Genomic DNA, 22,156 nt, shown 5'->3' on the forward strand with positions numbered 1-22,156 from the left:
ACCGGACCATCGAGTTGCACCTCCACCAGCGAATGGTCTGAGATTCTTCTGCCTGTCAAACCACATGCCATTCACTATTTCATAGTGTTTTTCTGCTTTTATTGACCACTTGTTTTATGCATGTGGTTGGTTTGGGGGGGGAGATGGGCGAAGCAGGGGAGGGAAGGGGAAAGATATTTCTAACAGAGGGAAGAATTGTGTGTCTCCCCCAGTTAGTAAAAAAAACAGCATAAGTCTTGGCTGCTTCTGCTGCACCCAGAGTCTTGTGGGTCTTTTCAGTCTAATTTTTCTGTCTGGAAAAAAATTGTGTCCTGTTTTTCTGCACAAAAGCCTAACGACTGATAATCAGGTGGAATAAAATGAACACATGAAAGTACTCCTTAATTTCATTGCCCTTGATTCATACTCTGGACCATAGTTGACGGATAGGTCTAGGCATAGTCCTCGCAACACACAATAGATTTGCGTGCGGCAGAGGCCAGAGCTGAAAAGTCAGGTTACCAGATACAAGTAGGTGGTAACTCAGGGCAGGGCGAAATGCCTGTTGTCCGTGGAGGGGAAATTCCCATCCTAGAAATATACATTAAAATCAATTAATAGTATTCTATTTTAAATATCTTTTTGGTGCCAGTCCATATGACTTTAATGTCTGCTTTTGGGATTCCATCTTACAAGTCCATAGGGTACATGTATCCTTTCTGAGCTTATTAAAATGTTGGCAATTCTACAAATCCTCACTCCTAGATCCAAGTACTCTCAGGCTACCATTCTACACTCTGCTCTGTCTGAAGAACAGCTCAACACTTTCAAAATTCTGCAATTCTGCATTGATAAGGCTTGTAAATTATTTTTGGGGATATTTACATGTTATAACTATTTAATTTTAATACTATAGGTGATTGAAATTACGGACGAAGAAAGCAAGATTTAGCACCAGCCAACTGAATGTTAGTGCCATAAGAAGGATTATTTTGAAAAACCGAAGGACATCCAGCATTCTAAGTTTAAACAATTTCCAAAATCTAGGTGTGGCGAGGAAGTGGGAGCTGAGGAAAGTACTATACCTGTAAGTGAAGTCTCTAATTTTGCATTTCGTTAACCCAGAGCAAAGTCATATCTGTCCACACAGCATCAGAAATTGTACCAGAAAGACCAATCACAACATCCTCATCTGAAATATTATCAGAAAGACAAATTGCCTCAGCATGACTGAATAACATTCATCTAAAGGACGCATGATCTAAAGCATCATGTAATTCCAGAGTGGAAGCACACACTGCGTAAAAGAAAGATATAACAAAAGGTTTCTTCTGCAAACCTTCAAAGAAAAGACACTGATATAAGACTCCGAAGCTGACACGCTAACAACCAAAAGATTGGAAAATCGCCTTTGTTCAACAACCGTTTTTACCAGTTACGCAAGTTTGAGACTATCTGCCTCGGGATAGAACACCTCGACCCACTCTGCTCACTCTGGCGAAAACCCTAAAAATTCACCACTTTATTGTGTTGTTCATGACCATCTCAGATTGTTTCCTTTTTATTGTGTACTGTTCTGTAATTCTATGTAAATCGCCTCAACCTTATCTGTTGTGCAGGAATGATATGTAAAACTGTTAAATATCAAAATGGATTAAATGAGCACCGTTGCGCTATAGCTAATTTAAATAAATCCTCGTCTTCAGAACTACAATTCTTAACCTTACACCAAACACAGAACGGGTAAAAGGAACTGATGTTCTGTGACTGATGAGCCACAATATTACTGTGGATGTTCTAATGTTCTCAGTTACTGCCATTGCGCCAGTGCAAAAAGGTACTTCTCAGTTTAATCATTAAATATCAGACTTACTCCTTATCACTGCATTGCTAAGAACCTATACAAATAGATTTGAGAAAAACTTCAGTCACAAAATAAGTTGCTGCCGGAGAGGCTATAAGCAAAAGACTATTATCTGCTACAAACATTTCGACAGGTGTTACAGGGCTGCATCCAGACATATTTTGCTAAATGCAAGTGTTAAGAAGATTACACACAATATCTTTTAGAGATAAATGCTGAACATTATCTAAACAAGCCCGACTCTAAATAAAATCGGGTTCACTCTTACCGTGGCATATAAGCAAGAGAAAACTAAATGTAGAGCTATTAACTCTAGGAATACACCTTTTAAAAACACGGGCTGTTAGAACAATTTCAGTGTTCAAACCTGCCTCAATCAAAGCAAAATAACCCAAGTTGGGGAAAAAGTTACCTGTGCCAAAAAAGATTCAGCCATAAATCTCATCTCACTGAATTTGAGAGAATGCACACTGGGAAAATCCTCTCTCAGTGCTCTGAATGCCAAAAAAGTTTCAGCAGTAAATCTTATCTCACTGAGCATATGAGAATCCACACTGGGGAAAAACCTTATCAGTGCTCTGAATGCCAGAAAAGGTTTTGTAACAAACAAAGTCTTTCCCGACATGTATTAACCCACTCTGTAGAAAAACCTTACCAGTGCTCTGAATGCCAGAAATGTTTCAGTTTAAAAAGTAGGCTCACACATCACATACGAATCCACACTGGGGAAAACCCTTATCAGTGCTCTGAATGCCAGAAAAGGTTTAGTTTCAAACCGCAACTTTATCGACATGCATTAACCCACTCTGTGGAAAACCCTTATCAGTGCTCTGAATGCCAAAAAAGTTTCAGCAGTAATTCTTATCTCACTGAACATATAAGAATCCACACTGGGGACAAACCTTATCAGTGCTCTGAATGCCAGGAAAGGTTTTATAACAAACAAAGTCTTTCTCGACATGTAATAACCCACTCTGGCGAAAAACCTTACCAGTGCTCTGAATGCCAGAAAAGGTTTAGTTTCAAAGGGAGTCTAAATCGACATCTATTAACCCACTCTGTGGAAAAAGCTTACCAGTGCTCTGAATGCCAGAAATATTTCAGTGAAAAAAGAGACCTTACTGTACATACAAGGACACACACTGGGGAAAAACCTTATCAGTGCTCTGAATGCCAGAAAAGGTTTTGTAAAAAACAAAGTCTTTCTCAACATGTAATAACCCACACTGGGGAAAAACTTTACCAGTGCTCTGAATGCCACAAATGTTTCCGTACAAAAAACAATCTCATTCATCATATAAGAACCCACACTGGGGAAAAACCTTATCATTGCACGGATTGCCAGAAATGTTTCATTAGCCAAACCCAGCTCACTCTGCATAGAAGAACCCACACTGGAGAGAAACCTTATCAGTGCCCGGAATGCCAGAAATGTTTCATTGACAAAAACAGTCTCACTCATCATATAAGAACCCACACTGGGGAGAAACCTTTTCAGTGCTCTGAATGCCAGAAATGTTTCCGTGTAAAATTCAGACTCACTGAACATACAAGAATCCACACTGGGGAAAAACCATATCAGTGCTCTGAATGCCAGAAAAGGTTTTGTAAAAAACAAAGTCTTTCTCAACATGTAATGAACCACACTGGGGAAAAACCTTATACGTGCTCTGAATGCCAGAAAGGTTTCAATTTAAAAAGTAGTCTCAAAAAGCACATAAGAATCCACACTGGGGAAAAACCTTATCAGTGCTCTGAATGTCAGAAATGTTTCAAAAGCAAACTCGGTCTCACCCAGCATATACAGACCCACACTGGGGAAAAACCTTATCAGTGCTCTGAAAGCCAGGAAAGGTTTTGTAACCAACAAAGTCTTTCTCAACATGCAATGACCCATTCTGTGGAACATCCTTATCAGTGCTCTGAATGCCAGAAATGTTTCAGTATAAAAAGTAGTCTCACACAGCACATAAGAATCCACACTGGGGAAAAACCTTATCAATGCATTGAATGCCAGAAATGTTTCAGTGAAAAAAGAATACTCACTCGGCATATAAGAACCCACACTGGGGAAAAACCTTATCAGTGCATTGAATGCCGCAAATGTTTCAGTGAAAAAATCAATCTCACTCACCATATAAGAACCCACACTGGTGAAAAACCTTATCAGTGCTCTGAATGCCAAAAATGTTTCAGCCGTAAATCTGATCTCACTGCACATGTGAGAATCCACACTGGGGGAAAACTCTAAACTGGAGAAAATCCTTATGCCATAAAAGCTTGAATCTGAAAGACAGAGTTATGCTTCATGGGAGATCCCACTCTGGGGAAAAACCTTATGAGTGCTCGAAATGCAAGCAAAGTTTTGGTCACAAATTACTTCTCACTTGACATGAGCAAACTCACAAGGGAGAAAAAAGCCTTATGTGTGTTCGGAATGTCAGATAAGGTTTATTCACGAGTACAATGTCATTTCACATGAGAGAATTCACACTGGACTAAAGCCTTATACAGGAGGGGAAAGCCAGAAACGTTATACTCAGAAAGGAGATCTCACTTAACATGAGAAATGCACCCACACCAGGTAAAAAGTAAGGCGTATCTTGAGTTGCAGAAAAGCTTCTAATAACCTGACTTTACATGGGAGAGCACATATTGTAGTTGCAATAGGATTCATCAAGAAATTCTTGCAGGATAACTTAGGCTGCCCGCATGCAAACTCCAAAGAAATTTCAGGCCTTGAAAATGTTTTAATTGCAACAAAATGCACAATTTGAGTATCTGAAAGTTACAAAACTCTCAAGGTATTTACTTGATTCAGAGAAGTGTTCGTACTTGCAAACATCAACTAATTAACAAAAAATTCACCATATTAATGTCTTTAATTTTCTCCACCCAAAAGGTTTCTACTCACACTGGTTTCTTAACATATGACTGAAATCTAAATTTTCATGATAAGATTAGGCCTAGGCGGTGTTCCGCAATGAAGAACTCCGCAAAGTGTCAAAAAAACTCAACCGCTCAACGCAGAGTTCTGCGAGCAGCGGAGTGCGTTAGGGTCAATTTGAAGCCCTTTTTCGGTGAGTAGCACGCTACTCCAGAATCCAAAAATGATTAGTGGTGAATTAGTATAGGGAAATATAAAATGTTTTTGAGAGCTGGACATGTTGGTCTGTTAGTTGGGTTGAAGAAGAGAGTGGCGGGAGAGAAGAGGGAAGGTTTTACATTTATATAGCGCTTGCTAACCCTGATTAAGTGTTGAAGTGCTTTTCAGCGAGTAGCATGCTACTCCAGAACCCAAAAAGATAAATAGATAGATCAATTATTGTGGGTAGGTTGTTTTATTATATGAATACAACTGTACGAAAATTCATAAAATTCTGTTGTAAAGTTGTATCCAAGAGGCAAGAATAGTCTCTGATAGTAATGTATACAAAGTTGGCTTGCCATCAAGACTGATGCCCCGTAATGTTGATGCAAAGTCATCTGTGCTGGAGTATCCTAGACTCTTGTTGAATTGTCCCATCCAACTTGTAGGTACTGCTATTTGTATCAGGTCCATGTTGTAGGCAGACACAAACGCCGAAATTGTGCACTATTTATATTAAGCATAATGTAGGTGAACAGATGACCGTAACCACTGTACAAGCTGTATTAGGCAGACCCTCCAGGATATCGCGATTTCGCGGTTTGCCGCGAAATCGGCACTTTTGTTAAAGTGCCGAGATTTTTTTTAAAAGTGCAGCGAAATCGGGACCCGTGCAGCAGAGGGGTGTGCGCGAGCCGCAGAAGAGATGTTTATCCCGTCAGGGCCGGCACTATGCTAACTGCTTTTACTCTGCCTCCCTCCACCCATAAGTGGATGTGACATCTCTGAGCCCCTCTCCCTGACGGCCTGGCCTTGGAGTCGGCAGGCCCAGCACCCCGGGCCAGCCTGAGCCGTTGGCATATGTGGGAGATTCTGAGACATGTGTGTGTGTGTGTGTGTGTGGGGAGGGGCATTTTACACACACTCCTTACCTGTTCAGGCCCCTCGTCCACCTCAATGCACAAAGTGCCCTGTAAGGACACACATCCCACATGCCCAGATATGCCTAGCACTTGCTGCCACCGGTTGTCTTGCACACATACGCAACAGACAGGCAACAGGCATGCCTGCCATTCTAGAAGATTCGTTAGTGATTCCGTGCCGCCCCACAGATGAATACGAGTCGAGCACTCACACTCGCGTGCACCCATGGCTCATTGAAGATGGGCTTCATCTGACACAGGGACACATCCACTCATACGACTAATGGTGCAGGTGCACTAGACTCCACTCGGTGATGGAAAGCTGGTAACCTCATGGGAGAGACCCCTCAACCAAAACTACACTGATGCCACACCAGCGACAGATTGTGTGCCAGACACGTGCCAACATGACAACAGTGCCAGGGTCCCCGCACCGGCTCGCAGCCAGGGGGCCTCTCGCTTTCAAAAGCTACAGAGTTTGGAGGCCCAGGGGGCCCAGGAGGCCCAGGGGATTTTGATCAATATCTGCCGGCTGGTCCGTCTCTCTGGGCCTAATCGCTGCATCTGCATGAGGATAGCAGCGATTAGACAGATAATTAGGGAGCCCTTACCTGTGAATTTCGCCCTGCCCCTCTTTGAATGAAAAGCAGGATAACCCGCAGGGCGCAGAACAAAGGTGGAATGACGGCGCCTTAGACTGAAAACCCCTCAGCTCACCCAGGATGAGGGAAAGGGAGCACAGAGTGAATGAAAGGGGTACGAAAAGTCTAATAAAGTGAGAGGGGAGAGCAGATCAGGGGCGTAACAAAGTCCCCCCGCAGCCCACGCGGTATGGGGAGGGGGCCCTAGGCTTACCCGTCCTTGAGGGGGCCCCCCTCAGCCCCTACTGATGTGCGGCCCCCTTCCGCACATCTTGCATTTTCCTCCAGTGTTTTTTAGAGATTGTAATGACACCCTAGTAGGAAAATGTTCACCCTCATTGCAGACGTGCCCATTGCTTTGTATGTGCAGGCAGTGATTGAGAATAAAAAGTGCCAGTCTCAAGAAGGCTTTTATCTGAGCAGCGTTCGGGCCAGCAGCCGTCTCAAAGGCTGCGCTGCCTGAGGAAATCCCAGGCTATGCTAAAGCAAATGGAGAATTGCATTTCCAAGGGATAACAGCCTTCACCTGTGGGCTGCTTCCTCTATTCCATATTCCAGGTTGCCTATTCAAAGTGGAATACTCTACTAAAACGGTTTCCATTGATTTAAGGCTGAAAATGAATGATTATGAGTTAAATAAAGTGCCGCAAAATGCCGCTAAATTTCAATATTTGTGCCGCTAAATTTCCATATTTGTGCCGCTAAATTTGCGAATCCATGCCGCTATATCCTGGGGAGTCTGATTAGGTGCTTAGAAGTAGAGTGACATAGAGGGCAAAAACACTCCACTAACTCTGTCACTCGCTTAGTACAGACGAACGCCAAAGGTCCTTGTACATAATGAAGCATGGGGGTGCACCCTCTTTCTGTGTCCCATGGGCATTTTGGCTTTTGTTATACAGAAGAGGCTGCAGACACTTCCATAGCCCTTTATGTAGTGTGGTTCACGTAGGAGAGATTCTCAGCGGGCATGCTTTCCTTTGTATTGGGCATGGCCACATTCAAATGTGGGAAAACCTTTTGTCTTGCGACTGCACTGTATTATTGACACGGGCGAAAGGGCAAACGAGCAGTTAGGAGGCGCACTGATTGTATACCCCCACCTGACAGGATGGTGACAGACCCCAACCACCTGCAGGGGAAACGTGCCACCTCGTTTAATAGCTGCCAGACGCTTTACTTTGCAAGCAGACTGGTGGTTTACAACTGCCCCTACGTTGGGGCACCACATGCTTTTTCCAGCATAATCTGGTCGACTCCCCCTGTGTGGGATGACAGCACCCACTAGAGACTGCACCGTTGTGTAGTCTGGGACAGTGCACCTTCCCTGTAATTCTGAACTGGGCCTTTAAATACGGTACTATTTTGTGTGCCTATTTAATTCATGTATACAAAGTATGTGGTACTACTTGTATACTAAGGTAGGACAAGGAAGATTGAATTTCTACGGTGGTAGCAATGTTTTTGTCAAAGTCTTTACGCCCTAAACACCTTCCCGTACCCTGAACATAATGAGATTACGTAGATTACACCTCTGCGTGCTTAATGCTGCCATTTGTATTTCAAGACCAGTGATTAATGTGGCTTTATGAAGTTCAACGCCATAGGATGTTCCCGACCTGTCTGATACTTGCATATGGAAAAGATGGGCCATTTGGAACCTAAAGATAGATAAAACATATTCATAGGTCACGATTTAAGTCTGCATCTAAAATAAAACTGTAAATTAGGAGAGTTGATAAGTGAGATGTTAAAAGGCAGCCGCTTATCGAGCTGCATTTGTAAGTAGGCCTCCCTATATTATGAGATCTATTCCTGCTTCAGTCCTTAATTGCAATGAATACTTTAATACCAGGCATGAAGTCATTGTCGAGCTGTTTAAATATCCACCTGTCTCCCCACCTCTTCCCCAATGCATCCTTAACCAGTGGCCTAGCCAGTGTGCCCTGGGCCCTAAAGCAAGAAAGGAAATGTGACCACTGCCCTCTGTTTGGACTGTGGAAAACAGCAATAATCATTGTTCTGTGGGCCCCTCAGGCCTTTGTTTGAACTGTGACAAACAGCATTTATCAGGGTTCAGTGGGCCTTTAAGGCGTCTGGGACCTGGTGCCACTGCACCTGCTGCACCAATAGAAAGCTAAGCCCCTGCCCTTAACAGCTTCTATTCTAGCCCCACTGGTGAACTGAACCAGCCAAGTAATGATCTGGCCATATCTGCAGGCATGCAGCCGCCTCTTCGACTGAAGGGATTTAAGTCGCATGAAAGCAGCATGCTGGAAACAAATATTTTCTGAGGCAGTCAACCAACACCTTGTCTGTTCCAACCTGAATCCATTTAAAACCAGGGACGAAAAAACGGTTCATCGTCATCTCTTGCTTATCAAAAGGGTAAAACAGATTCATCTTACATTACAGTGTACCACATAAAAAAATGGTGATTCTGTTTACAAATTAAAACTAGCATGCATAAAGAAAGGGGAGCTTTTGGCCAAAATAGCCATTTTCCCTACCCATACTTCTAACACATCTTTTACAAAAAAATGTTAACTACATTGTCATCTGGAAATAGTCATTAGCGCCTACTCATAAGCAAATGACATTTAGAATTCTCTTTCACTTCAAGCTTTCAAAAGTAAATTGATATAAAAGCAGTATTGAATTTTTTGACATTGTGTACTCTTACCAAAAATTAGAGCATCAATTTTATATGACACGCTATAGAAAAAAGGAGTTCTTTATATATACTAAACCTCCAGAAATGTTTGATTAACCAGTTATAAAGTCACGTCTAGCTTAGTTAGTTTATAGTCTTCTTTTTAAGAGAAATGATTTCACATTGTTACTGGATCTGCATGGCTAAACTCTTATAAGGTCCCAAAGGCGAGACCTGTTGGCTATGCCAATGCTTGTTATTGATTGAGTACAATGAGCAACAGCACTTTTGATTAGGTCCTGAAGAAAGCCGCAAACACCTCTTTGGAGGGTTAATAGGCTGAAACATGTTGACCTCTTATTACCTTTCACTCTGCTGCCCCCACTACCCTGAGCTCATTTTTGTGGTATTTCGTATACCATTCTCTATAACAAAACATGCCTGAACTCCTCCGTCTCAGTGAGGGGGCTGTACCCTGTACTTTAACTAGGTATAACGGTGGGAGGAGGTTCTGAATGAGGAAGCATGCCAACTATGGTGGGTGAGGGAAATCTTCCCTTTAAAGGGATATTTCATCTTAGCTAGGTTTTAATTTGCAACAGTAATCCTCATAGACCCAAGGGTTTCTTGATTGTGGTGGAAATACATTTTTACCCCTTCATTATACGTTTAAGCACAGACCATTGCTTGAAATGTTGTGATCAATGTAGGAAAAATACTCTGTGCACTGAGAAAATGTGTTAAAATAACGGAAAGTTGATAATTGCATTTAATACCTTCTCATACCTGGATTTATCTAGAAGAGAAGTCTGTTAATTCAAGCAGATTTTTAATACCACAAGGTATAAGAAATTAGGGGATCTTTATCTGATATCTTTATCAGTAAATTATCTGAAATTATTGCACATATACTTTTGCAAGTATTATTTCTAAAGATAAAGGAAATTCTATATTTGTCTTTTCTAAACTAACTCCAGTGCGTTTAACTACAATAACCACCTCTCTCAAAGCAATATTGTGCTTGGTTTAGTGAGAAAGCTAAATGATCTAGGAGAAACCAGGACTGCGCGTCAGTATTTTTCTTAGGAAGCTTTAAGTTAGAGAGTGAAAACACTTTTTAGAATGCCCCAAAAATTGTGACAAAGATATTTCAATATGTTTGACAAAAAGAATAGGTACATTTCATGACAATATGGAAATGGGAAATAAAATAATAGAAACAAATATTTACACCACATGACAAAAACATTAGAGACTACATTTCAACAATATATAGGAAATACTGAGGTTCATGTATTAATAATCCATTTGGTAAAACTGGTTGCTTGTGGAGTCAGCACACTACTGTGTCTGTGATGGCTTTTAAATAAAGGCATTTTTAATGCACCCCATTTCACTTTCAGATTCACAAATGTCCCCTTGGGTTACTACCTCCTGTTACTGTTTTTCAGCCCACATATGGTTTCAAAGCTTAATGCATACCTTAAGGATGTATTACGTATTTAGAAGGGACACTAATAATATTCCCCTTCCAAATTCTTAATTGTAAAATGGGCTTAGTACATTTCAAAAAGCGGTTTAGCATTTGCAAACTCTGTGAATTACCGAACCAGTGGATTTTTGAACAATAAAACCCTTGGTACATGAGTCAATTGTTCTCAATTCCCTCCAAATTAAGTTTGCTAATAATGTTAGTTGAATGATAACCGGTGCACATACCTATTTAGTGTTAGTGTTGCTTCAGATCAAATAAAAACAATCATACATAACTCTTACACAATACTTAAAGACAGAATTTCTGACATCCAGCTTTAATGTTTTCTTAAATATATTTGCAAATGTTGTCACTTAAACAGGAAAGCATCTAAACCGGTCTCTGGACATAAAATAGGTTGTAATCATAATCTTTCGATACATTTTCTGAGTTCCAGGAACAATGTGTGTTATCTGTGTTTACTCTAAACCACTATAATAAACATTTTCAATGCTTTTAGATTTGATCTGTTTGTACGGGTTTCTATTGCAGACAATAATCTAGAATTAAACCAAGGATCAATTCCACCCATGGCTTTTAAAACCTAATTATCATTGATCTCTTTTAGTGTTATCGCAATTAAAACTGTAATAGAACTGATCTGAGAGATGGACCTTCAAAGTCAATTTATTGAACAAACTATGGAGTTAAAATCTGAATAGATTAGATCCACAAGCATTGCCTGACCACTGTATTTTACATCAATAGATTACTAATCAGCACATGTTGTCTAAGTACAATTCACTCATCTTCAATTTTTCACAGAGCTCGTGCTGTGTCTTTGTGAATTCTTTTAAAATATGACATTTAAATGTCCAAAAGTTCAGGAATTCTAGTTTGAAGCCTGGTCAAACCTTAATGAATGCTGTACCTAAAGATGCCCTTCTGTTCCTACATTTTATTGTGCACCATGATTCAGAAATGGCATGTTTTTGCTTTCAGAGGTAAAATTCTAAACATATTCATTGTTGTTGCCATCTGAAACATGATCACTAATTGGGAAGATAACAACAAGTGGTCCTGTGATGCTTGCTGGAATGGGTAGTGTTTATTCAAAAAGTGGATTGAATTCAAGTTTAGGTGACAATTTTACAAAAGTGTATGGATTTTGTATATATTTAAAATTGTTGATCTCTAAAAAGGCCTAAATCAGTAAATTGAATTTAAATTCAAGTTTATCATTGTAATCCTATTGTTGGAAAAGATGTGATTTTGAACTCCATGAGGCGGTTCTTTTCCAGAAAGCATTCAGGTTGTAATCATGAGTCAAATAATGCTGAGAAGGTTAAAATATTCAAATTGAATTCTAATTACACATGAAATGTTCATTGTTCAATATATCTCTCTTATTATTTTAATGTGAGGACTTTATTGCTTAAGGAAAATAATTTGTATTTGTTTTTCTATATGTAGCAAGCATTACATTAATGAAACCACTGTATCCCACCTTCTTTGTTTCCTTTCCTGTTCTTTATGAACGTTTCTATTGTTGAACTTTAAAGACTGCCCGAAATTAAGAATTGTGCTGTTCCTAACTTTACTAAGTTACAGTTTGTTGATTTTTATGTACAACTTTCGTGTCATATGTGTATCGCAACTGATGTTCTGTTTTGCTTTAATAATCAGCTTATGTTTATTAGGTTTTATTATTCAATAAAATGTTTCAAACACAACAAATGGTAGTTGATATTTATTTACAACTGCAGCATTTTTATTTTCTAGGAACTTTCAAAGGGGACAAAAATATTGTCTGCGGGTTGACGGAGTACCACATTGGCATCAGCAGGCAGAGGTTTGGGCAGGTGATTAGGGGTATATGTAAGGTTGGAGTAGGGGGGACAACGCATGTACATTGTGTGGACTGTGACTCCTGGAGTTATTGTGAGGGATACCATGCTACCCTGTAAATTAATCCCCTAGTGATTATTATCAACAAACTTTACTCGGTTTTATGAAAGAAAACCATAAAAGTCATACATAAAATGATAAAACATTTTCCAAGTTACAGATTTACAAATATAATATGTACAAGTTAATCAAAACACAAGATAAAAATTGATGAAGTACAGTACAGAAGTTAATCACAGCTTGACCTGAGTCTAACAGCGAACCGTAAAAAGTAAAGCGTATGCAAAACAGTGTCATTAGAGAGCAGTTGTAAAAAGATAAGAGCTGGTCTCACCCTCCTAAAACCCGCTTTTTTGAGAATGGGAATAATAAATAACTTTCTAGGGACAGCATAAAAACTGCAAAACATTATAAAGTGCATCATGTCCTGACGAGACTCACTGTTGCAGCTACAGGGCATGAGGCACTGGCCTCTGTGGAGGACGCGAGGGTGTGCCATGTGGTAATGGAAGAGGTTGAGCCAAAACCGGGTCATTGAAAATGATTATGGATGCTTTTAAGCCCTAGAAGATAAGGTTCGCTGGTTGGTACGGTTTTTAACACGATGTACTTACGCACACTAGGCTTACACAGCTCATTTCCCTCTCTATCACAGTGGCTTATTCCAAAAAAACACTCTTTGACCAGAGAAAAGTCACTCTTACATCTGCGCTCATGGTTAGCGAATAGTTCCTACCTACCCTGGAGAGGCCAACTCTTATATACTGGAGCCATCGGATGCGTGAGACACGGTCAAGTGAAAGGCATTCCCGTAGGATGTCTTTGCTAAGTGTGTTTTCTTGCTTAGCCCAAATATTAATCCACAAAGCCAGGGGACGGAAAGCCAGTACATTGTAGAGGAAAGGCATTCTCAACTCTTTGTGCACGACATAAAACAAAGTGCTTTGTGGGACAGAAAGGGCCATTTGGAGGAAAGAGTTTCCAGTACTTTGCACTGCTCCTACCCCAATGAGGCCCAAAATCTCACTCCCATAACTAACCTTTGAGATATATTTGTCTTCATATGTCTTCAAAAAAGCCCAATTGGCTTCCCTCCCCCTCTGCTGGTAAAGTTAAAAACAGCTGCAAAAGCTTTCACTAGATCCCCTTTCTTCCAAGTAAGCAAAGGGCACCAACTCAAGGAGTCGTCAAACAATCCCAAATAGGAGAAAACATTGGTCTTCGGTATCGATGAAAGTCAGAGTTTAATAGTGAACTGCTTAGCTTTATGAGGTCCCACCTGCATAATGAATGACTTGGCATGATGAAACAACAGATCCAAGTCCTCCATAAAAAGGGCAAAAGAAGTCAGAAGAAGTTGTAGGCCCCTAGCTGTCCTCGCCAAGAGGATTGCGTCGTCCGCGTATAGGAGGACTGGCAGGCTATGCTTGCCTACCTGAGGACAATCCGCATTTGTGGCCAAAAGAGCTTTCTCTAAGCAATTAATAGATAGGTTAAAAAGAAAGGGTGCTAAAATGCACCCCTTTCTTGATGTCAAGCTGACTGGTCACTTTCAGGTCCTTTGAATAGCGGACAACCGCAGTTTAATTACGGTGAATAAAATGAAATAAAAGGCGGATATGGCGAGTGGACCTCTTACGGTGCGAAAATCATAAGCATCGTTCATTCGGACATAATTGTCGATCTGGGATGGCATTTACTGATGCTTCCTGCTCTTAACCTATTGTCAACAAGCAGCGACATACACAGATAAGGAGGCTTCCGTTTGATATTCAGTACTGACGAATACACTACATCTTATACCCAGCCAACATAAGGCTGGGATGGAATTATAACCAGTCAGAAGGCTTATTGACAATCTTCGATATTTGCAAGCCCTGAAGAAGTCGTGGGTATTCCCAGTACGACGAAACAAGTGTTGGCGTGAAGTATTCCAAGATACCACACATTAAAGACCTTTGGCACCATCTATTTTGTTATTATTACGATATAACTGTACCTGCAAACTGTATATCAATATTTTATATTGGTGTGATAGAGATTTGTAGAAATTGCTAATGATCCATGATCATATCTGGGGTAATTTGGATGATTAACCCTACTCTAGGCACCCAATACCAATATATTACTGCAGAACTACCACCTGAATAACGTGAAATGCCACAGCTATCCAGGACATAATCATCCTACTTTGTACATAGTGAATAAAATGATGTTACTGTCAATGCCAATGGAGGACATCAACTGCCACAGCTTGGACCTATTAACACAGTGGAATGCTGAGGTCAGGTCCATGAAGGCCAGGTATATGGGGCTGGAACGAGCCACAGTGTATTTGTTCAGAACCATGTACAGGTTTAAACACTGTTCCACAGTGGAACGACCTGGGCGAAAGCCGTTTTGGATATCGGATATAAAGTTGTTTTCATCAACCCATGATGCAAGTGTGTCAAGTACCATGTGGCCCACAACCTTCACCACAGAGTCCAGCAGAGAAATGGGCCTATAACAGTAGGTACTGTCCCGTTATCCCTTTTTAAATGCTGGGACTATAATCGATAAAGCCCAAGAATCTGTGCGGCCAACCTGGACTGCAGCATTGATAACAGATGTGAGGACAGGCACCCAGGTTTTTAAGTGGGTGATGTAGAGATCTGGTGGGATCCCATCTGGCACGGGGGCCTTGTTTTTAGATAGACCCAGACTACCGGCACTCACCTCTTGCGTGATGAAAATAAGTTCCGACTTGCCTTCCACCCTTTCCTGCCCCTCAATTGGAGGGGTATCCGACTGGTAGATACCCTCGAAATGATGTACTCAATCGCCCTCTGTGATTTGGGCATCCAGTAAGTTAGCATTATTTCCAGATAGAAATGGGCTGTTAATAATGCCCTAGAACTTTGAGCTATTACGCAGTGTAGTGGCCTCCACTAAATCGATCCAGGCCTCCTCCTTCAGGACAGACTCGCAAGTTGCTAGAGCAGTCTTATATCCTCTTCGTAGGCCTTTGACCGCCACCCGGTCTCGGGGTTTAACACCCAAGGCCTGTCTCAGGTTCCTGGAAGCCTGGGAGCACGCCGAGTCAAACCATCGTGGACCTGGTTGCTAACGGGCCCCGTAGAAACTTCCTTATGACAGTAGACATGGATCCAAATGCACCCATGATGTCCATAGCACTTGCCTCATTGTCGAGACAGGTGGCAAACTCGCTGCGACATCGAGTTAAAAGGGACTCGTGGAGTAGCTCTGGGACAATACACCCCCACTTTACGCTCCTTCCCGCTTCCACCTCTTTAAGGGGGCACCAGCCCCCCGCCCACCTTGGTGTGTCTGAGTGTTTGGGTCCCGCCTGTTGAGACACAAATGGGGTTGTGGTCACTGCATTCACTCGCCTGCACAGAAAATTCGGTAACCAGAGAGTAAAAGGGGGTAGATACAAAGGTGAATTCAATAAAGGTTTCACACCCTCTCCCAATAAAGGTGGGAGTAATATCTGTTTTCCCCGGTGGCAGCTTATTTATTACAGATGTTAGATCAAATTCAAGCAAGATGGAGTTAAGCTCAATACCCTTGGGAGTATGTTCCATGTGTAAGCCTGCTTGTCGTGCACAGCCCATAGCTTCCACTCCTCCTTGCATGATGTCCCTACACATGAGTGTTAAAATCCCCTGTTAAAAAAATGTAGTGATAACTTTGACCTTTCAAGATGCAATGCTGAAGTACAGACCCCAGCAGAGTTATATTTCCCTCTTCCGGGTGTGTAACTCCAGCTTTGAAAAAGTTACCAGAGCAGCTTGCTCCTTCCACTGGGCAACAACATCACAGGTAAATTGGGAGAGACATACAGTGAGGTATTGTAAGAAACTGGCTCTGTATACTGCACCAAAGTGAGGTGTAATGTGTATAGAGTCCAAGGGTCTCCAGAGGTCGGCAGAGGTTAAAGTTAAATAGAACCTTACTCTCTAAAGTGTTAGCTTGGTCGAGCAGTGAGGCAGTATCAGAGGACAGTGTTAAGCATTTGATGTACACACTCAGTCAGCAAATGAATTCACACACTCAAGAACTGAACTCTAGGCCAATTGTTTTTGTATAACAAAATATACAGTTGCTTTATTTCTAGAACCAAGCAAGCCTGGCACAGGTAAGCATAAAAATACTTAGCGGTAATCATTTACTTGTATGAACATAGTTCAAGTATGCAGTAGAAATTGTACGTTGTTTGATGTACAGGGGAGCAATAGTATGCAACACTTAACAAATACAGTACATTGATATGAATAGGCTTTTTCACTAAATTGCAGGTAAGTTACTTTTTGCTTTACTTTTCTAACTCAGTGCTGGATACCTAGATTCAGCACTGGTACATTTCCTAGAAACAGCTAAGTAATTACGTTTTGGTTATTCGCATGATTTTTAAAGAATATTTTCAGTTTTCAAAACTCCACACTTTGAACCTTTTTGGAGCAGTACATTGAAATGAATGGGCTTCTACAATAAATTGCAGGTAAGTTACTTTTCAGGTTACTTTTCTAACTCAGTGCTGGATACCTAGATTCCGCCCATCATCCCCTTTTGTATCGCTTTGTTCGCCCTAAGTTGGCAGGGTATGCTCAGACGTGAGTCCCTTGCTCACTTTGCCACTTGATTCAAGATAGCCTGGCTTATGAGGGTTATGAACCCGAAACCGGTCCCAGGATACTTGTTTCCGGTCCAGGGAAGACATGGCTTGGCAGTTCGGGCTGGACTGTTCCCATGAGGCACAGGGTCAGACTGATTTGCATATGGCCATGTCTGAACTGGGGTGGCGGATTGAGCTAAAGAATGGTGATGATTAAACCCAGATCAGTTGACTGGGGGTGAGTGTTTGATTTGCTCAAACGCTCCGTCCATCATCCCCTTTTGTATCGCTTTTGGATACCTAGATTCAGCACTGGGACATTCCCTAGAAACAGGTAAGTAAACACATTTTGGTTATTTGTGCGATTTAAAAAATATTTTTAGATTTCAAAACTCCACACTTAGAAACATTTTGGAGAAAAAGTGTCCATGTTATCCTATGGAGGGAAAACAGGTTAACGGTTCTCAGGTAAGTAATTGACTGTGGGAGTTAAGGTTCTGGGGTTAGACTCAGGGGGTCTCCAAGGGTCAGTGATGCACTGTTGTTGCACCGTCAGCGGCACTAGGACGGCCGGGTGCAGAGTGTTGAGGCCCAATGTTATCCTGTGGAGGATAGGGGGGCTTTGTTTGGTGAAGGCTGGCAAGCAGGCCACAGGATTGTGGGAGCAAAGCTCCTAGGGTTTAGCTCAGGGCAAGTTGGGGACCAAAGGTGCACCCTCAGCGGCACTAGGGCGGCCGGGCGCAGGGTCTGTTTTGAGGTCAGGTGCCCTGTTGATTTCAATGGAGATTCTCCGGGACAAAGACACACTGCAGGCTCGTGGACGAGGATCTTCCAGGAGCGACCACCACTTCGAGTGGTAAGTTGGGATCTTGAAGGTTGGTTAGGCACCGCTGGGTTGGGCACACAAGGCCGTGGGGCGTCGGATGTAGGGGTGCCTTTGGACGTCGGGTCCTCTGGATTGAGGCTACAGACATCTTCTGGAGGCTTGAGGCAAGTCATGGGTCACCGGATCTCGGGTCAGGATCGCCGGGGGACCTCCTTGTGGTGTTTTTCCACCTGAGCTCGGGTCGGGTTCGGCGGGTGTGGAGTGGGCTGGATTCTCGATTTCTGGCTGGCACCAGAAGCTGCAGTTTAAACATGTCCGGTGTTCACAGGAGAAACAGTCTTGAAAGTGAAGGCAGGCAGGTCCTCTGGGGTTTGTGAGGTTACTGGCTGCTGGAAAGGCCGGGGTTTTCGCAGGAGCAGGTTCGAGGGGAGACAGGCCTGTAGGGCTGAGGCCAAGTCAGTGGGCGTCGTCCTCTTATTAGCTCTGCACTGCTTCTCATACTCTTCTTTTCTTGTTGTTGCTGGATCTGAGGAAGGAAGGTTCAGGTTGCCACTAAATACTAAATTTAAGGGCGTTACAGGTAGGTAAAGGGCAGGGACCAATGGGTCCCTTCCCTGGGGTGGGTACACCCCCTATTCTGTCACAATTCAGTGGGAGGGGGGCAGGAGTCTGTCCCTGGTTGGCTGGGTCCCCCCATCCTCAAGATGGTAGGGATTCGAGGTTGTGCTTCACCTCGCCTCCCCCACCTTAGGGGTGGAGTTGGCAGAGGTGGGCACACCTCTATCCGCACTTGTTTTTCCCGCCGGTTCTCCCACCCAAAGTGGGGGGTAGAACCAGTGGGGACCCATTGCTGAAAGCGGCAAATGGTCTGGAGAGTCTCACAAAGGCGGCATGCCTTTGAAGCTTCCCCTTCGTGAACCCTGCCTATCCTGGGGGAGGAGGCTTGGCACCTCTTCCTAGGATGTGCATTGTTTCAGGCCCACGAGACCAGCAAGCTCTCGACCTGTAAAAAAAGTTCAATCGGGTCGGGGACAATCGATATTTGCCCGGCGGTATTGCCTCTGTGACCCTCTAGTTATTTAAATCAATGAAGAGGCAGGCGCTGGAGACTGGAAAGCAGGAAACAAGGTTTTTTTTATTCTCTCCGGAGGAGAACACAACGAAACGGACAGAAGGTATCGTTCTGAGGTGCTCTAACTGTATTTCTGAGGCCTGGCCTCTTATACCCACATTTATGACTTTATTGCAGATTACACATACATGTTTAAAGCTTTGATGTATGGAAAAGACATTCTCGGAACTCCCCTTTGGGCCCGTTCCCACACACATTTACAGTTTGAAGTCCCCACCCTAGTCACAACAGGTGATGAGCATCGCGCAGCTGGATAATCCGCCGATTCACGGAATGTGGGGAGTTTGATCGGATCTCATGGGGTGGGGGCTTTGATCAACCCGGGGATTCTTTGATGGGGGAAGCTTTCTATTGTACGGGGAGGGGCAAGGATGGTATCGGCAGAGCTGGGTGTCGGCTTGGGAACGGGGAGGACAAAACGGGCACACGGGGAAAAAGGGGTTTGCATCTAAGGGCCGGAGATCATGAAAGGAAAGCAGGGAGGCGTCGCGCTGGGAACAGGATGAGGGCCTGGGGCAGAGCAGCGCCGGAGAGGGGTTTATGACTCAAGGCAGGTGCAAGCAGGGGGTGGTCAGCGTGCGGGCTTAGCGAAGGCAAAGGGCTATGTCAGGGGCCAGCGGCATGCAAAAGGGTTTGTTCTGATCGGGGCATCTTAAAATGGCGGGCGCGCACGACAAAAGTGTGGCATCAGGGAAGAGGCAAGATGGCGCAGATAATGTTCACCAAAACGCACTAATTTTCCACAGTCCTCCCTTTAACATATTCAAGACATCTTGCTGGTTCATTTTCTATTCGGTTCTACTGTGGTGAGCATGAGAAAGAAAACGGTAGGAACCCTAGATGGAAAAGAGTTGTAAACAATACATTTTGAGGTTTCTAGTTTTTTTTTTTTTTTTAGGAGGTGCACCTATTTGATAAAGCAGGAAAGTCATAGGAATGAAATACAAAAACGGCGAGCAGCAAGTACATATCATAACGTGAACTGGCAGGTTAATACATGTTTCAGATTCGGATTGGAGCAGGATCAATACAATGGCGGCTGGGAGAGAAATGAGGCGTAGCAAAACGGTGGTTGAGGATGTCGAATGTTCGAAGTTTTATGAGTTCTCATTGTTCTTTGTGGTCTTTCGTTGGCGCTGTTGAGCACCGGCGGTGGAGCTACAAGTCCAGCTCTGTTCTAAGTTCTGCGTTGCAGGGCACGACCCTTTCCTCGCGTTTCTGGTCGGAAAGGTCCTTTTCGCCCTGTGTCCTTTGAGGTGATTGTCAGAAAGTTCCGATGGAAGAAGAGCGTTCAAAACAGTCCATAGGGTAGGTCAGAGGAAAAAGGGGGATGGAGCAAGGCCAAATTGGGAACAAACTAGGGGAACGAGAGACTTCAAATGGGCGGGCGTGCGACGGAATTCAGAGAGCGGGGACTTGTCGAAAGGCACTGGACGTCGAGCAGGGGCATCAGGTCGACCCTTTCTTTTCATGCTGTCGAAAACAGTGCCTCGTCCTGCAGCTCCTTTCAGTCGTGGTCTCGCCTTGGCTAATGTCGCAGGTGTCCCTTAGTCTGCAGTCGGGCCTCGTGCTCCCACATCCGGTCCTTCTCTCCTCCAACAGCAGTACCCTTAAACAAGTTTGAAAAGACAGTCTTTAGAAAATTTGCAGATGAAGATAATCAAAAAGTCTATTTCTCTCCCAGCTCCAGGCAAAGAATGAAAATGTCCGTTATATTTAACGTTCACAACTGGCATATGAATGACCGGTGGCGGACCTGTTGGATTTACTATGACTTTCCTTCATAATCATTTATTACAGGCATGACAGTTCATCTGATGGTAACCCACCTTCGGGAGACAAATCTGGCAAAGATATGCCGTTCTCTAGAGTTTCACATTTACAAAAGGGTACAGTGAGTCGTCAACATGGTACTACACAGGTATTTTGCTGAGAGACGAACATGGCTAAACATTTCCTTTCTATCGGTGCATCCTGTTTTTCAACTACTGCGGGGTTCATTTTGATGATTTCTTTACCTTGGTCTAGTCTGTTAACCTTGTAAAACATCATTCTGGGTCCTACGTAACCTTTTACAGCCCGGTTACTTAACTAGGAAGGACAGGGGTTTTATGGGAAACAACCAGGGACATAGACAGGGGAGGTAACGGGGGTGATCGTTTTTCTGGTTTGGGTATTGCGACGATTCGGGGAGGGGAGGGTCGCGTATTCTGAGGTCCTTGTTTTATACTATAGGAGCCGTTGACATGTAGTTCCCTTATTTCGGGCCAGATTAGGGAACCTCTGTCGTCTTACCTGTCCTTTCCCTTACGGCCCAACCTGGGTTCATTGACTTCTAGCAGAAAAAGGAGAGGTAATGACGCGGCCTCAGGGTGATTGTATTAAAGACAAGCGTTTGTGCAAATACTGACGGTATTTGAAGCCAATTAGGTGGTGTGCTAGGGGTGGCAATCTGCCAATTTCGGGGCTAACCACTCGGAAGAGTGGTAGTGCAAAAATAGAGAGAGAGAGAGAGAGAGAGAGTGAGAGAGAGAGAGAGAGAGAGAGAGAGAGGAGAGAGAGAGAGAGAGAGAGAGAGAGAGAGAGAGAGAGAGAGAGAGAGAGTGCAACGGCAGGCTAAATAGTACACGTGCAACAGAGAGGGCGGCAGTGCATTCAAGAAAGGCTATTTAGTGCATTACACAGTAAAGGGTATTCACGAGTCCGCGTTAGAATCTTGTAATCATGCAGTTTGAGCATTAGACAGGGTAGAGGGGACGTGCTTTGAGAAAAGGAAAGAAGAAAAAAGGAGGTACCATTTTGTCGCACTTTCTCGCATTCTCGGTCCTTTGACCAGTTGGGTCAACGCCTCAGTCACACACACACACATTCCCTCACAGTTTCGCATCATACGTGACATGGGTTCATTCGTCCGGTCTGGTTTAAGGGTGATCACTTTTTATCAGGTTGTGCTAATTTTTCGGGTTTGTTCGATACGTGAGTAGTTTGCAGGCGTGCTTAGACACCACCCTGCGGCGCTAGTCCGTTTCGTGTATTCAGACATGGCAAGG

At 43.2% G+C, this 22,156-nt stretch overlaps 1 protein-coding gene across 2 annotated transcripts in view; it reads left to right on the plus strand.

Moving 5' to 3' along the window:
- The window catches only part of LOC144760727 (uncharacterized), a 32,372-nt gene extending 20,013 nt beyond the window's left edge, over positions 1–12,359 (plus strand). For both annotated transcript variants that reach the window (XM_078646557.1, XM_078646551.1), the window contains exon 3: positions 896–12,359. In XM_078646557.1, coding sequence (XP_078502683.1) covers positions 2,307–4,094 — 1,788 coding nt within the window. In that variant the 5' untranslated portion in view covers positions 896–2,306 and the 3' untranslated portion in view covers positions 4,095–12,359. The remainder of the gene's footprint in view (positions 1–895) is intronic.
- Positions 12,360–22,156: the final 9,797 nt, after the last annotated feature.

The sequence above is a fragment of the Lissotriton helveticus genome, chromosome 1_1 (genome assembly GCF_964261635.1).
Source record: "Lissotriton helveticus chromosome 1_1, aLisHel1.1, whole genome shotgun sequence".
In the NCBI taxonomy this organism is placed as follows: Eukaryota; Metazoa; Chordata; class Amphibia; order Caudata; family Salamandridae; genus Lissotriton; species Lissotriton helveticus.